The following is a 13,540-nucleotide window of genomic DNA, read 5'->3' as shown; positions in this document are numbered from 1 at the left end:
TGGCTTGTTCCTGACTCCGCTCATCTGCTGCCCGTCCTGACCCCGGCTTGTTTGACCATTCTCTCGGATCTCCCTTGTCTGTTTACCCGCCTTCGGACCTTGATCGGTTCACCCTTGGTGGGGCGACCCTGAGGACCGCGACCTGGTATCCACACGCAGCAAACTCCATCCTCACCACTAGAGGCTCTGGCGAAAACCGGTGGATACTTAGACTCCGCACCTCAGGCTAGCCTGTGTCACTTACCTTGGGGGTTCCGTCTAAGCTCCGCCCTCTAACGGACATCGGGGCCTATCTCTGTCGCCAGGTTACCACCAGCACCCTAACAGACGTCCTCCATGTGTCCTCCTCAGGGTGTGTGATGTCCTCCATGTGTCCTCCTCAGGGTGTGTGATGTCCTCCATGTGTCCTCCTCAGGGTGTGTGACGTCCTCCATGTGTCCTCCTTAGGGTGTGTGACGTCCTCCATGTGTCCTCCTCAGGGTGTGTGACGTCCTCCATGTGTCCTCCTCAGGGTGTGTGACATCCTCCATGTGTCCTCCTCAGGGTGTGTGACATCCTCCATGTGTCCTCCTCAGGGTGTGTGACGTCCTCTATGTGTCCTCCTCAGGGTGTGTGACGTCCTCTATGTGTCCTCCTCAGGGTGTGTGACCTCCTCTATGTGTCCTCCTCAGGGTGTGTGACGTCCTCTATGTGTCCTCCTCAGGGTGTGTGACATCCTCCATGTGTCCTCCTCAGGGTGTGTGACGTCCTCTATGTGTCCTCCTCAGGGTGTGTGACGTCCTCTATGTGTCCTCAGGGTGTGTGACGTCCTCTATGTGTCCTCCTCAGGGTGTGTGACGTCCTCCTCAGGGTGTGTGACATCCTCCATGTGTCCTCCTCAGGTGTGTGGGCCGACCCTGCAGAGGACATGCGGTGGGAACATCTATGTGACCGGACGATGCTATTATATCCCTCCAGAGCCACGAGTGATGACACCTCTACCCCAATCTCTGCCAGGTAACTCCTATCCTCACCACAACAAGCCATGTCCTCCAGACTTCCAGGTAGAAGCAGAGCTGTGATGATCAGTAGCAGGCCATGTCCTCCAGACTTCCAGGTAGAAGCAGAGCTGTGATGATCAGTAGCAGGCCATGTCCTCCAGACTTCCAGGTAGAAGCAGAGCTGTGATGATCAGTAGGTGATATTTGTTGCGGTGTCTCGGCAGAGTGCAATGTGCGAGGATTGGACATCGTCTTCCTCATCGATGGATCGGGGAGTATTTTAACCAGAGATTTCACATTAATGCTGAACTTTGTCACCAGAGTAATGGAAGCGTTCAAGGAGACCAACACACAGGTGAGGTGTACCATTCTTCTCCCCTCCCCCTCCTCTATATCTCCCCCTGCAAGGTCTTCCCCCTCTCTTCTATCTCCACCACAATGTCCCCCCCTTATTTCTTCCATTCCATATCCCCCCCCCCCAACTCTATATCCTCTCTACTATGTCTCCCACCCCGCACATTATATTCACTCTGCCAGGTCTCCCCTTTCCTCTTCATTTCCCTGCCAGGTCTTCCCCCTCTCCTCTATATCCTTCCTGCCAGGTCTTCCTTCTTCCTCTATATCCCCCCTGCCAGATCTTCCTCCTCTCCTCTATATCCCCCCCCCCGCCAGGTCTTCCTCCTCTCCTCTATATCCCTCCTGCCAGGTCTTCCCCCCTCCCCTCTACTTCCCCCTTGCCAGATCTTCCTCCTCTCCTTTATATCCCTCCTGCCAGGTCTTCCCCCCTCCCCTCTATTTCCCCCTTGCCAGATCTTCCTCCTCTATATCCTTCCTGCCAGGTCTTTCCCCCCTCCTCTATATCCCCCCCTGCCAGGTCTTCCTCCTCTCCTCTATATCCCCCCCTGCCAGGTCTTCCTCCTCTCCCCTATATCCCCCCCTGCCAGGTCTTCCTCCTCTCCTTTATATCCCTCCTGCCAGGTCTTCCTCCTTTCCTCTATATCCCCCCCCTTCCAGGTCTTCCCCTCCTCTATATCCTTCCTTACAGGTCTCCCCCCCCTCCTCTATATCCCCCCCGCCAGGTCTTCCTTCTCTCCTCTATATCCCCCCTGCCAGGTCTTCCTCCTCTCCTTTATATCCCCCCTGCCAGGTCTTCCTCCTTTCCTCTATATCCCCCCCTTCCAGGTCTTCCTCCTCTCCTCTATATCCCCCCTGCCAGGTCTTCCTCCTTTCCTCTATATCCCCCCTTCCAGGTCTTCCTCCTCTCCTCTATATCCCCCCTGCCAGGTCTTCCTCCTCTCCTCTATATCCCTCCTGCCAGGTCTTCCCCCCTCTCCTCTATATCCCCCCACCAGATCTTCCCCCTCTCCTCTATATCCCCATCTTCCAGGTTTCCCCCTCTCCTCTATATCCCACAGCCAGGTCTTCCCCCCTCCTCTATATCCCACAGCCAGGTCTTCCCCCTCTCCTCTATATCCCCCTGCCAGGTCTTTCCCCTCTCCTCTATATCCCCCCTGCCAGGTCTTCCTCCTCTCCTCTATATCCCCCCCTGTCAGGTCTTCCTCCTCTCCTCTATATCCCTCCTGCCAGGTCTTCCCCCCTCTCCTCTATATCCCCCACCAGATCTTCCCCCTCTCCTCTATATCCCCATCTTCCAGGTTTCCCCCCTCTCCTCTATATCCCCCTGCCAGGTCTTTCCCCTCTCCTCTATATTCCCCCTGCCAGGTCTTTCCCCTCTCCTCTATATCCCCCCTGCCAGGTATTTCCCCTCTCCTCTGTATCCCCCCTGCCAGGTCCCCCCCCCCCATATCTCCCCTTGATGGTCTTTTCCCTCTCGGTTTCAAGGGGTTTTATTGGGGTTTAAAACCAGAATACAGGAAACATTACATAAAAGCATGTGTGTGCGTCCGGAGGATGTTATTAGGTAATAGCCAGAGCCTTGGCCCAGAACACCAAAAATTAGTGAGTATAATTCCCATGGAAAGAACATCCCATAATATCTCACAAATGTGTAAACTGGAGTTATAAACACTTCGGTGAATAATTAATAGGGCAGGGAGGGGGGAAAGGGGGAAAAAAGAAGGGGGGCGTAGGAAGGGAGGGGGATAAAGGGAGAAGGTCTGGGAAAGAAAGTTCATTATAAGCAATGGGATGGACCATCCAGCGCCCAGCTTGGGTGCCTCCATCCAGATACCGCTTCCTTCCAGCCTGGAACCAAGAAGTGGGTATTATAGCTGAACACCCAAGGATTAGACGACACTAGCTTAGGTGCAAACTGGAAGTGACTTTATTGTCATTTATACCACACAAAAAATCAGATAAGAGCTTGGTCACATTATGCAAACTGTAAACAGTAATATAATGAACATACCTAAGGAACAGCCAACATAAACAGCAAGCTAAATAAACAGTAAACTAATTAAGAATTAGTCACTTAGTCTAGCCTAGGTGACCCAGGACCCAGGTCATTGCCCACCCAGACAATGCTGTCATTATTCAGGGACCCCACCTCAGACTGGCCGGCACCAGTCTACCACAGTCTGAGACAAAAACTCATACCATTTTCCAGCAGTCTGAAAAGGTGGAAATAATTTTTCTTCATCGATTTCTTGAGGAATATTGTTGATAAATATTTCTGTCCTACGTGAAGGAGACTCTCCAACGAAGTCTGCAGGAGGCCCACCATATTCCCTCTGACCATTACCCTGTACAAGATTAATATTACCCCTTTCCATCCACTCCATAAGGGAAGCTTTGTTGTCCTTATTCAGAGAAGTAATCCAAACCTCACTCTTAATTATGTTGTTGTCCGTCATTTGAGAATGAGCTGCTCTCTCCATGAGCCCAAACCAGAGGCTTGCCCCTAGTCCTCTCTAAAACCCCTGTCCTGGTTGGGTCTTTCACAGGGCTCATTGATGGAAGTGGGGGAGGGAAGACTCATTGATGGAGGTGAGGGAGGGAAGACTAATTGATGGAGGTGGGAAGGGAAGGCTCATTGATGGAGGTGGGGAGGGAAGACTCATTGATGGAGGTGGGGGAGGGAGGGCTCATTGATGAAGGTAGGGGGAGGCTCATTGATGGAGGTGGGGGGGAAGGTTAATTGATGGAGGTGGGGGGAAGGTTAATTGATGGAGGTGGGGGGCAGGCTTATTGATGGAGGTGGGGGAGGTAGGACTCGTTGATGGAGGTGGGGAGGGAAGGCTCATTGATGGGGGGGAGGTAGGGCTCATTGTTGGAGGTGGGGAGGGAAGACTCATTGATGGAGGTAGGAAGGGATGGCTCATTAAAGGAGGTGAGGAGGGAAGGCTCATTGATGGAGGTGGGGGAGGTAGGGCTCATTGATGGAGGTGGGGGCATGCTCATTGATAGAGGTGAGGCGGGAAGGCTCGTTAATAGAGGGGGAGAAGGTTCATTTATGGAGGTGGGGAGGGGAGGCTCATTGATGGAGGTGGGGGGAGGAAGGGCTCATTGTTGGAGGTGGGGAGGAAAGGCTCATTAAAGGAGGTGAGGAGGGAAGGCTCTTTGATGGAGGTGGGGGAGGTAGGGCTCATTGATAGAGGTGGGGAAGGAAGGCTTATTTATGGAGGTGGGGAGGGAAGGCTCATTGATGGGTGGGGAGAGAAGGCTCATTGATGGAGGTGAGAGAGGGAAGGCTCATTGATGGAGGTGGGGAAGGAAGGCACATTGAGGGAGGTAGGGAGGGAAGGGTCATTGATAGAGATGATGGAAGGAGGGCTCATTAAGGGAGCTGGGGAGGGAAGGCTCATTGATGGAGGCAGGGAGGAAAGGCTCATTGATTGAGTTGGCGTGGTCCACTCCAGAAGGGAAGCTTTATTGTCTTGGCTTGTCCTTGACAATCTGCTCTCTCCATGGGATGAGAGACTGAACTGAGCTCTTTACCATGATCTGATCAGAAGAAGCAGACAAAATCCCTGGTCTTCTCCATAGGCCATAATCAGTGGGTAAGAGGAAAGCCCCTAGTCCTCTCCAAAAGCCCCTGTGCCAGTTGACAACAGTAGTGCAAAACACCAACGCAAGTAATGGTTTGTGAAAAAGCTCAACTTTTGGGTCGACCACCATTGGAGAAAGGAGGAGAGCCATGTCGGGCTCCAGCATTTATAATAAAACCTGATATATACTATTTATTTATATCCTAAAGCTCTCAGCAGAGGTCATAACAATAGAAACCCAATTAACCTCCTGGTTGCGCAAAGAAAGAGGAGAAGAAAAGGAAAAGTGCAAAAAGCCCGTCTTCATCAGGATACCTCCATGCTCCTTGCCTATATCAACGACTGCAAATATCTGCTCCAAGGGTTCCAGACCTTCTAAAATTTAGTTTATTTATCCTTCAGAATGCTAGCTAATTTTCCATGGTGCATAATCCAAGAAATCTTATTTTTGACGGTAGCATAGGTCATCACCGGGGATTTCCACGCTGGTGCCATAGATATAAGTAAATGAGGTTAAATATTCCTATTCAAAAACATTGTACTCTGGGACAAGCCCACCACATTAGGTACATAGTAACCTTTAGTCTGCATCCCCTATAACAGCAGGTCTTCCCCCTCTCTTCTATATCCACCCTTCCAGTCCCCCCACCCATATACCCCTGCCAGGTGTCTATCTCCCCATCCTCTTCTACATTTTGCCTGCCCCCCCCCCCTTCTCCCAGTTTCCCCCTGCCAAGTCTCATATTTGCACCCACCATTAACACTTTTGTTTCTTTCTCCGCAGTTTGCCCTCATGCAGTATTCTGAAACATTCCGGATTCATTTTGATTTCAACCAATTTTCACAAATAAGAGAGCCGAAACAGCTGACCGGGCCCATCACCCAGCGGAAAGGGGGGACGCATACTTCCACCGCCATCCTGAGGGTGATGTACGTTCCCTGATCGTCTCTCCCATTCCACAAATAGATCTTGTCCTCCTACCAACCGTCCACTGACAGTGATCAACGGCAGGACTAATTCCCAGGCTCCTTATCAGATGTTCGGTGCCGGGGAGGAGGAGTGACCTCACAGTGGTGTTATTTTTAGTGTCTAACGCTCCATGCTGCACCCTGAAAGTACACATACAGTATATTGGTTCTCCTTAACATGACATTGGGCCGCTCTAGCAGCCCATCAGCCAGGGAACAGTCCCCATGCTCTGAAAACCACCATCCAACACAGGCACAGACATGCACACCACAATCCTACCACATGTGGAAAATGGAGACCCAACCACAGTCTAGTCAGAGGGTCACACTGACTATTTTCATTCACCATTTATGCCAGCTGGTGGAGCGGAAGGCTAATGGTTGTGTTTCCCAGGCTCCTTCTTTTGCTTCTTTGATGTAAAACGTTGTTTACCGAGTTTAAGATAGAACTTACTAATGAGTGACTGACTAAAGGAAGTCACTCCACCCTTCCTGAGCAGTGGCTCCTCCCCCTCCCTTATCAGTATGAAGTTTATGTAGACAGAACTAGCCTCAAAGCAGGCGGCTTCTGCTCTGCTGTCTCTGTAGCTATCCCCTAGTGCTCCAGGAATCCCATGTCATGCATTCAATGCTCCATATAGAGTATGGTAAACTGATAAAGCCGCACCTGACTCTGTATGTCTGCTGTGCTCTGATTGGCAGGCAGACCCTCTTTGTGCCAGGGAGAGGTGTCCGAGACAACACCGAGAAGGTTCTCATCGTAATAACAGATGGGGAAAGCATCCGCGATAACACACAGTTCTCTCAGTCCATCGGAGAAGCTGACAGACTTGGAGTTCGCCGCTTCGTCATCGGGGTAACTGAGACTCCAATGATCTTTAACTGTTTTTTGACCAGAGGTCTTTTATATTTCATATCGACAATTTATTTGGTACACTGTTTTAATATTTAAAAAGAAAACTTTTTGTTTATTCTAGGCTGACAAAAAATATTTTTTGATCAAGGTATTTTTTTAATACTGTAAATGTACTGGATGTAGCAATTGCAGGGTTTGACAAACGCTAACAGTTATTATAATACTGTAAATCTGACAATTACAATATTTAACAATCACTATCATTTTTTTAAAATCTTTAACTAAATCTGATAATTACAAGATTTAACAGATAAACACTAACATTTCTCAATACTGTAAATGTATCTGGCAATGGTAAAATTCAACAGATAAACATTACCACATTTTTTTAAAACTGTAACTGTATCTGACAATTACACGATTTAACAGATAAGCACAATAAAATAACAGATAAGCACTGCCAGTTTTTTTTAATACTGTAAATGTATCTGACGATTGCGAGATTTAAAAGATAAACACTACCACTTTCAGGCTGCAGCGCAAACTGCAGGCTTTACTCCTATTTTGTCAGTGAAGTCTTCGTCTGCATGTGAATATTATGTCATCGCTGATATAGTGATCACCTGATCAGGAACTACTCCAATTGGTTCCTGATTCTCAGTGCGCACTAGGTTTAAGAGCCAGCTTCTGCGCAAAGTATTGGCTGATGATTCTCAAAGGGCGGATCTTAATTATTATTCCTGCCACAGGGCATCATGCTGGGGAATGTTAACATACAGGGCAGGAAGGGGTATATAATGAAGTGTTAGTCATGCTAATCCCATGGCTTAAGAACTTTCCTAGTCACTGATCACTCTCTCTACCCTCACCGCATACTGTACGTATTTGTATAAAGCTAATCATATGACCCGCTCTGGTCTGACCATCCTCTCATTGGTCTGCAGGTGGGAGATGCCTTCAATAAACCCAATGCCTACCAGGAGCTGGTGACTATCGCCTCCCCGAAGGCTGAAGATCACCTCCTCCAGGTCAGTGACTTCTCCATCCTTCAAAATTTCCAGAGGACGCTGCAGGAGAAAATCTTCGCCATCGAAGGTAACAGACTTAAGAGGAGTGATTTTGAGCAGGTTAAAGGAGAACCCCGGACTCATGTGCCAGGAGTGCCCTGTAAGCCCAAAAATACAGCCTGGCCTGCCAAATCCAGAGGACCCAGATCAGGGCTTCTACTTCATCATTCAACCCCAGAGATCTGGGCTATAGGAATTGGATTTCCCTATGTACCTATCACCCACACATCCTATTACTTTATATTCAGAAACACAGTCACCCTATATCAATATTCCAAGATGGATCAGAGCCAGGAAGAGGTTATGTGTCCAAAGGCTGGCCCCTGAATTCTACCATTATACCACTTACTGCCTCCGATTACTTCTCTTATATACAATCCAACAAACGCACCAAACATCCAAGAGTTTAATGATAGAAACGGTTCATAGCAGAAAATACAATCCAACGTGTTTCAGGGGTATATAGACTCCGCCCCTTCATCAGGGCTCACATAAGTAGATACCAGATCAGTGTGTACTGGGGTTTCTGCTTGGAACAGTTTCAAGAGGCAGATTACCAGATCTAACTGGTATCTGCTCTTCTGAGTCCATTAATCCCAGTCTAAATTCCTGAGCCCTGATGAAGGAAGAGTCTGGCCCCCTGAAATGCGTTGGTTAAACCAATTTTGTCATTAAAAGCTTCGGACTCTTGAATGTTTGTTTGCCGCTCTCATTGGACCCTATATATGAGTGTCCACCCGTTTTGGGGAGTTAGTGTGCCCAGTGATAATTTGGTGGACTCATCGAGAATCTGTATCCAGCATTCCATTTTTATTTGTATTTGGTGTAATTCCTTCTCTGTATCTTCCCTGTATTTACCTTTCTCCGCTCCCTTTCTTGGCTCATCTCTCATATTCACAACCCTCACCCTTTGCTCTCTTCTACGGCTCCCTCCTCTCCACCCTTTTCTTCATCCTCCATCGCCTCCTCCTCTCCACCCCTCTCCATCCTCTATGACCCTCTCCTCTCCACCCCTCTCCATCCTCTATGACCCCCTCCTCTCCACCCCTCTCCATCATCTATGACCCTCTCTTCATCCTCTATGACCCTTTCCTCTCCACCCCTCTCTTCAACCTCTGTGACCCTCTCTTCATCCATTATGAACCCCTCCTCTCCACCCCTCTCTTCATCCTCTATGACCCTCTCCTCTCCACCCCTCTCTTCTACGGCTCCCTCCTCTCCACCCTTTTCTTCATCCTCCATCGCCTCCTCCTCTCCACCCCTCTCCATCCTCTATGACCCTCTCCTCTCCACCCCTCTCCATCCTCTATGACCCCCTCCTCTCCACCCCTCTCCATCATCTATGACCCTCTCTTCATCCTCTATGACCCTTTCCTCTCCACCCCTCTCTTCAACCTCTGTGACCCTCTCTTCATCCATTATGAGCCCCTCCTCTCCACCCCTCTCTTCATCCTCTATGACCCTCTCCTCTCCACCCCTCTCTTCTACGGCTCCCTCCTCTCCACCCTTTTCTTCATCCTCCATCGCCTCCTCCTCTCCACCCCTCTCCATCCTCTATGACCCTCTCCTCTCCACCCCTCTCCATCCTCTATGACCCTCTCCTTTCCACCCCTCTCCATCCTCTATGACCCTCTCCTCTCCACCCCTCTCCATCATCTATGACCCTCTCTTCATCCATTATGACCCCCTCCTCTCCACCCCTCTCTTCATCCTCTCTGACCCCCTCCTCTCCACCCCTCTCTTCATCCTCTATGTCCCTGTCCTCTTCAACCCTCTCTTCGTCTCTTTATTCTCTATTGCCCCCTCCTCTCCACCCCGCTCTTCATCTTCTATGATTCCCCTCGTTTCCACCCCTTTCTTCCTCCTCTATGATCCCGCTCCAATCCTCCCCTCTCCTCATCCTCTTTGACCCTGTCCTCTCCCCTCCTCTCTTCCACTCCTCTCTTCATCCTCTATCACCCCCTCCTTCTCTTTCTTCATCCTCTATCACTCTTTTTTGTTCTCTTGTTCCCAGGTACACAGGCTGCAAATGGAAGTTCTTTTCAACTTGAGATGTCTCAGGAGGGGTTCAGCGCAGTTCTAACGCCGGTAAATATGGATTGAGCGCTCTCCTTTCCCCTTGCTGCCGTTCTCAGCACATTCCCATTCTCTGCTGGGACCCCAAAACTTCCCCCACAAAGTCTCAGCCTCCCCCATACACACATTGCTCCCATTCTGCCTGTATGTGTTCCCTAATTGTCAGCTTGTGGCGTTGTCCACTCTTTCGGAGGGGTTTGAGGGTGTTTTTTAAACAATATACTTCCTCTATCCTTTCATGTTTATAATTACCCTTTTCTGCAACACCAACTGGTGGAATCGTTATGTGCAACTTGGATTACACCAAATCAAACAAAGTCCCAAAGTCCCTGTATGGGGATCAGTAGACAGAGATCCTGCACAGCCCTCCATGGTGTCCCCCCACACTGACCAGAAATGGGGGGGGGGGCAGAGTTCTTGGAATGTATGCCAGGAAGTCCCTATAAGGGACCCCATGTGGACAGCATAGGTGCTATCCAAACCAGCCATTCCTGTGACTGAGACCTCAGGAATAATCATGGGGGTGTAGCTGGGAGATGTCCAGACAGAAGAGGAGACACCATACCGCCTTCGTTTAGGCTTCCAAGTTCCTTCCAATGACCCTGAAAAGGTAATTTGACTCTTAAAATGTTACTGATTTTACTAGAACTGCCATTGTCCCTGGAAATGTAGTATCTGGAGCCAGAGTAGACCATATACCTACTATGGGGCCCTCAAGCAAAAGAGGGCTCTTGCCTATCTCATTACAACTATTCAATAATAGTGGTAGCATTAGCCTATGACAAATATATTGGAATAGGAGGAATCCGTGGATTGTTCGGGAATCTCTATAGGATTGCTGTAATGGTATTTAGTATTCTGTATCACTACAAGAACTGGTTTTGAGATGGATAATGGAGAGACAAGGGGCCTTATCCATATCTCTATGAGATCCCATTATACATACTGTACATTATACTTTGTTATGACTTGAATTAATTAGAAAGGATCATAGTTACAATGTGGGGTAGTTGGAGTACAATTTTAAACTGCCTAAGGTGCAGAGATGAGGTGCCCATGAGAGGGGATAATGGACCTCCAGGCCCTGAAGCCTGGAACTGTCTGTTTGAAACAGAAGGTTGACGTAATGATGTATGAATTGTGTTCTAAGATGGTAACTCTGCACCTACTGTATATTTGATGGCAATAGACCCGTCCTAGTAAGCCGATTGGTTATCCTGTGTCATCGTAATATCCAAAAGCCGTGCCAGCAATAGGAGGTGACATTCACAATCACAATTACTGAATAAAGCTTCCATCACCACGAAGATCTTGGTTCCACTTTAATACCTTCTTCTCCTTCACAGAGAGGGCCGATCCTTGGGGCAGTAGGTGCTTATGATTGGTCTGGAGGGATATCCCTGTACTTGGACGGTCAGCAGAATGGCACCTGGATAAATGCAACAAAGGATCGTAAGGACATGAAGGATTCTTACATGGGTGAGAAAACCAGGGGTTATAGAGCTGTACCGATGTTATGAGTTTACAGTGTAATGTCAAATAATTAATTAACTTGTAGGGGGGTGCAGCTGCACCACCTCAGTTGTAGAAACAGAATTGTATTATAGTTAAAGTTGAACAACTACCCAGTGGGAAGACAACAAAATGTTGCAGCGAAAAGTAAAGCAGTAGATCTCGGGTGCACCGAAAGCGTCTTCCATGGGGCGTCTTCCACGGCAGTCCCAGCCCAAACAGGGAGGCTTTCAGGAAGGATGGCATGTCCCTTTTCTTTCCCTACTCATCTGGAACCTCTCCCTGCCACTAATTACTGTCCCTGACAGAGGAATGACCTGTACCCACAGGTGAAATGCACACCAAGCCTGGGACCCAGGGTCTTAAATGGACTCTGCCTGACCCAAGATGGCCCCTAGAGTCACATTGGGAGCCAGCATCCAATCGGATAGCTCCCCCAGTGACCCAGGAAACCATAGGGGGACCGTGTTTCTCTTGACTTCCTCTCCCTCTGTCATTTCGCTGTGCTTGGGCACCACCTGCAGTTGAGAAAGTAGATTGCACCTGCCTACAAACTATCATGGATGACTTTTGAAATCCTACAAATGGTATGAAACGTGTAATCTAAGGTTTTTGGGTGTTTTCGTCAGCTTGTGGCCTTAGGCTGTAAGCTCCAGGCCTTTACCCTTTGGCAGGGTGACATATGGCGCTTTTCCACTGCATGGAACCGAACGGTTCGGCTCGCTTTTGTGCTTTTCCACTGCTGGTACTGCATGGTATGGTGTAGGAACGGTTCGGTACGGTACGGTATGGCAGCGCTTTTCCACTGCATGGAACCAAACGGTACGTCTCTCAAAAACAGTACCACCTCGATTGTGGTTCCAAGAGGTACCATACCCGGTACCATATCCCACAATCCTTTGCATGCAGTCACTACTAGCCACTGATTGATCAGAGAATCCCACCCACCCCGTTGTTATCCCACCCAGTTAACTTTAGTACTACTTTAGTGGAAAAGCAAACCATACCGTACCGTACCGAACCGTTCCAACACCGTACCATGCGGTACCGGCAGTGGAAAAGCAAACCGGGCCAAGCAGGGCAGAGTAGAGCCGAGCCGGTACTTGCAGTGGAAAAGTGCCAATAGTGCGGTACAGGGATCAATTTTTCGTGTTTTGGTGCACGTGTAAAATGATAAGTTTTGAATTACTGCACTATTACTCTTCTCTTCTCTGTCTACAGGTTACGCAGTCCAGCAGGTGCAGTGGGACACATTGGCCATTGGTGCACCAAGACACCAACATCTGGGCAGTGTCTTCATCTACAAGAATAACCCAAGAACTTTGGAGTGGAGCCAGGTGGCTGCATTCACTGCAAACAAGGTGACAGAGGGGGGCATAGGAGGGTGGTTCAAAGGTTGGAGAAGTAACGGACCACAGATACAGCTACATGCATTGACACAACTTTTAAGAGATGGAGAAATTGATGAGATTGTCAAAATGTTTCTGGGAATGGATGGGAAGAGAGCAACGAGTCTCATTTTTGGGAAGACGTTCACATACAGTTTCTTCATTTGTACAATCTGTCTTCTTAGATTGGGTCGTACTTCGGGTCGGTGCTGAGTGTTCTCGCTTTGAATTCCACACACTCTCTTCTTGTGGTTGGGGCCCCAACGTATTACTCTCAAGAAGCTCCAGGCGGGCGGGTGTACCTGTGTCCTGTCACCGAGGTGAGGCCTAGGCTGCTAATCAGTGATGTTTCAACCCTCCGTGTTTATTTGATGATAGTCAGGGGTGACGATTTCAGTAAGTCAGTTTTATCTGATGAATAGATCAGTTTCATTGAACCTTCTGCCTCTTTGAAACTTTAACAGTAATTATCTGCAATCCTTGTTTCTTCTTCCGCCCCATAACACTGAAAAGAACACCGAAGCCCACTGTGGCCTCCTGAGAGTGGACTTCAAGTCTTAATGCCCCATTTGTTATAAGAATAAATGAGACATCCAGAGAGTTGACTTCAAGTCTTAATATTCTAATTTATTATAAGAAGACCATAGCCATGTACCCATTCATTTTTCTGCAACTTTGGAGGCACCAAATGTATGTTCTTCAACCTCAGTTATATTCTGAGAACCCAAATTCATCCTCCATGGTT

The 13,540-nt window shown here is 48.7% G+C and overlaps 1 protein-coding gene across 3 annotated transcripts in view; it reads left to right on the top strand.

Annotated features, from left to right (window-relative positions):
* Positions 1-13,540, top strand: part of LOC309559011 (integrin alpha-M-like) — a 266,904-nt gene that overhangs the window by 227,323 nt on the left and 26,041 nt on the right. For 2 of the 3 annotated variants that reach the window (XM_082262121.1, XM_082262119.1), the window contains exons 5-13: positions 882-996; positions 1,205-1,335; positions 5,712-5,857; positions 6,599-6,752; positions 7,697-7,847; positions 9,834-9,907; positions 11,242-11,374; positions 12,629-12,768; positions 12,981-13,115. In XM_082262121.1, the coding sequence (XP_082118247.1) occupies positions 882-996; positions 1,205-1,335; positions 5,712-5,857; positions 6,599-6,752; positions 7,697-7,847; positions 9,834-9,907; positions 11,242-11,374; positions 12,629-12,768; positions 12,981-13,115 (1,179 nt within the window). The remainder of the gene's footprint in view (positions 1-881; positions 997-1,204; positions 1,336-5,711; positions 5,858-6,598; positions 6,753-7,696; positions 7,848-9,833; positions 9,908-11,241; positions 11,375-12,628; positions 12,769-12,980; positions 13,116-13,540) is intronic. The other variant, XM_082262120.1, reaches the window with a different exon arrangement.

This window comes from Pelophylax lessonae (genome assembly GCF_965119305.1).
Source record: "Pelophylax lessonae genome assembly, chromosome: 6".
Taxonomy (NCBI): Eukaryota; Metazoa; Chordata; class Amphibia; order Anura; family Ranidae; genus Pelophylax; species Pelophylax lessonae.
This window is presented reverse-complemented; position numbering and strand designations above follow the sequence as displayed.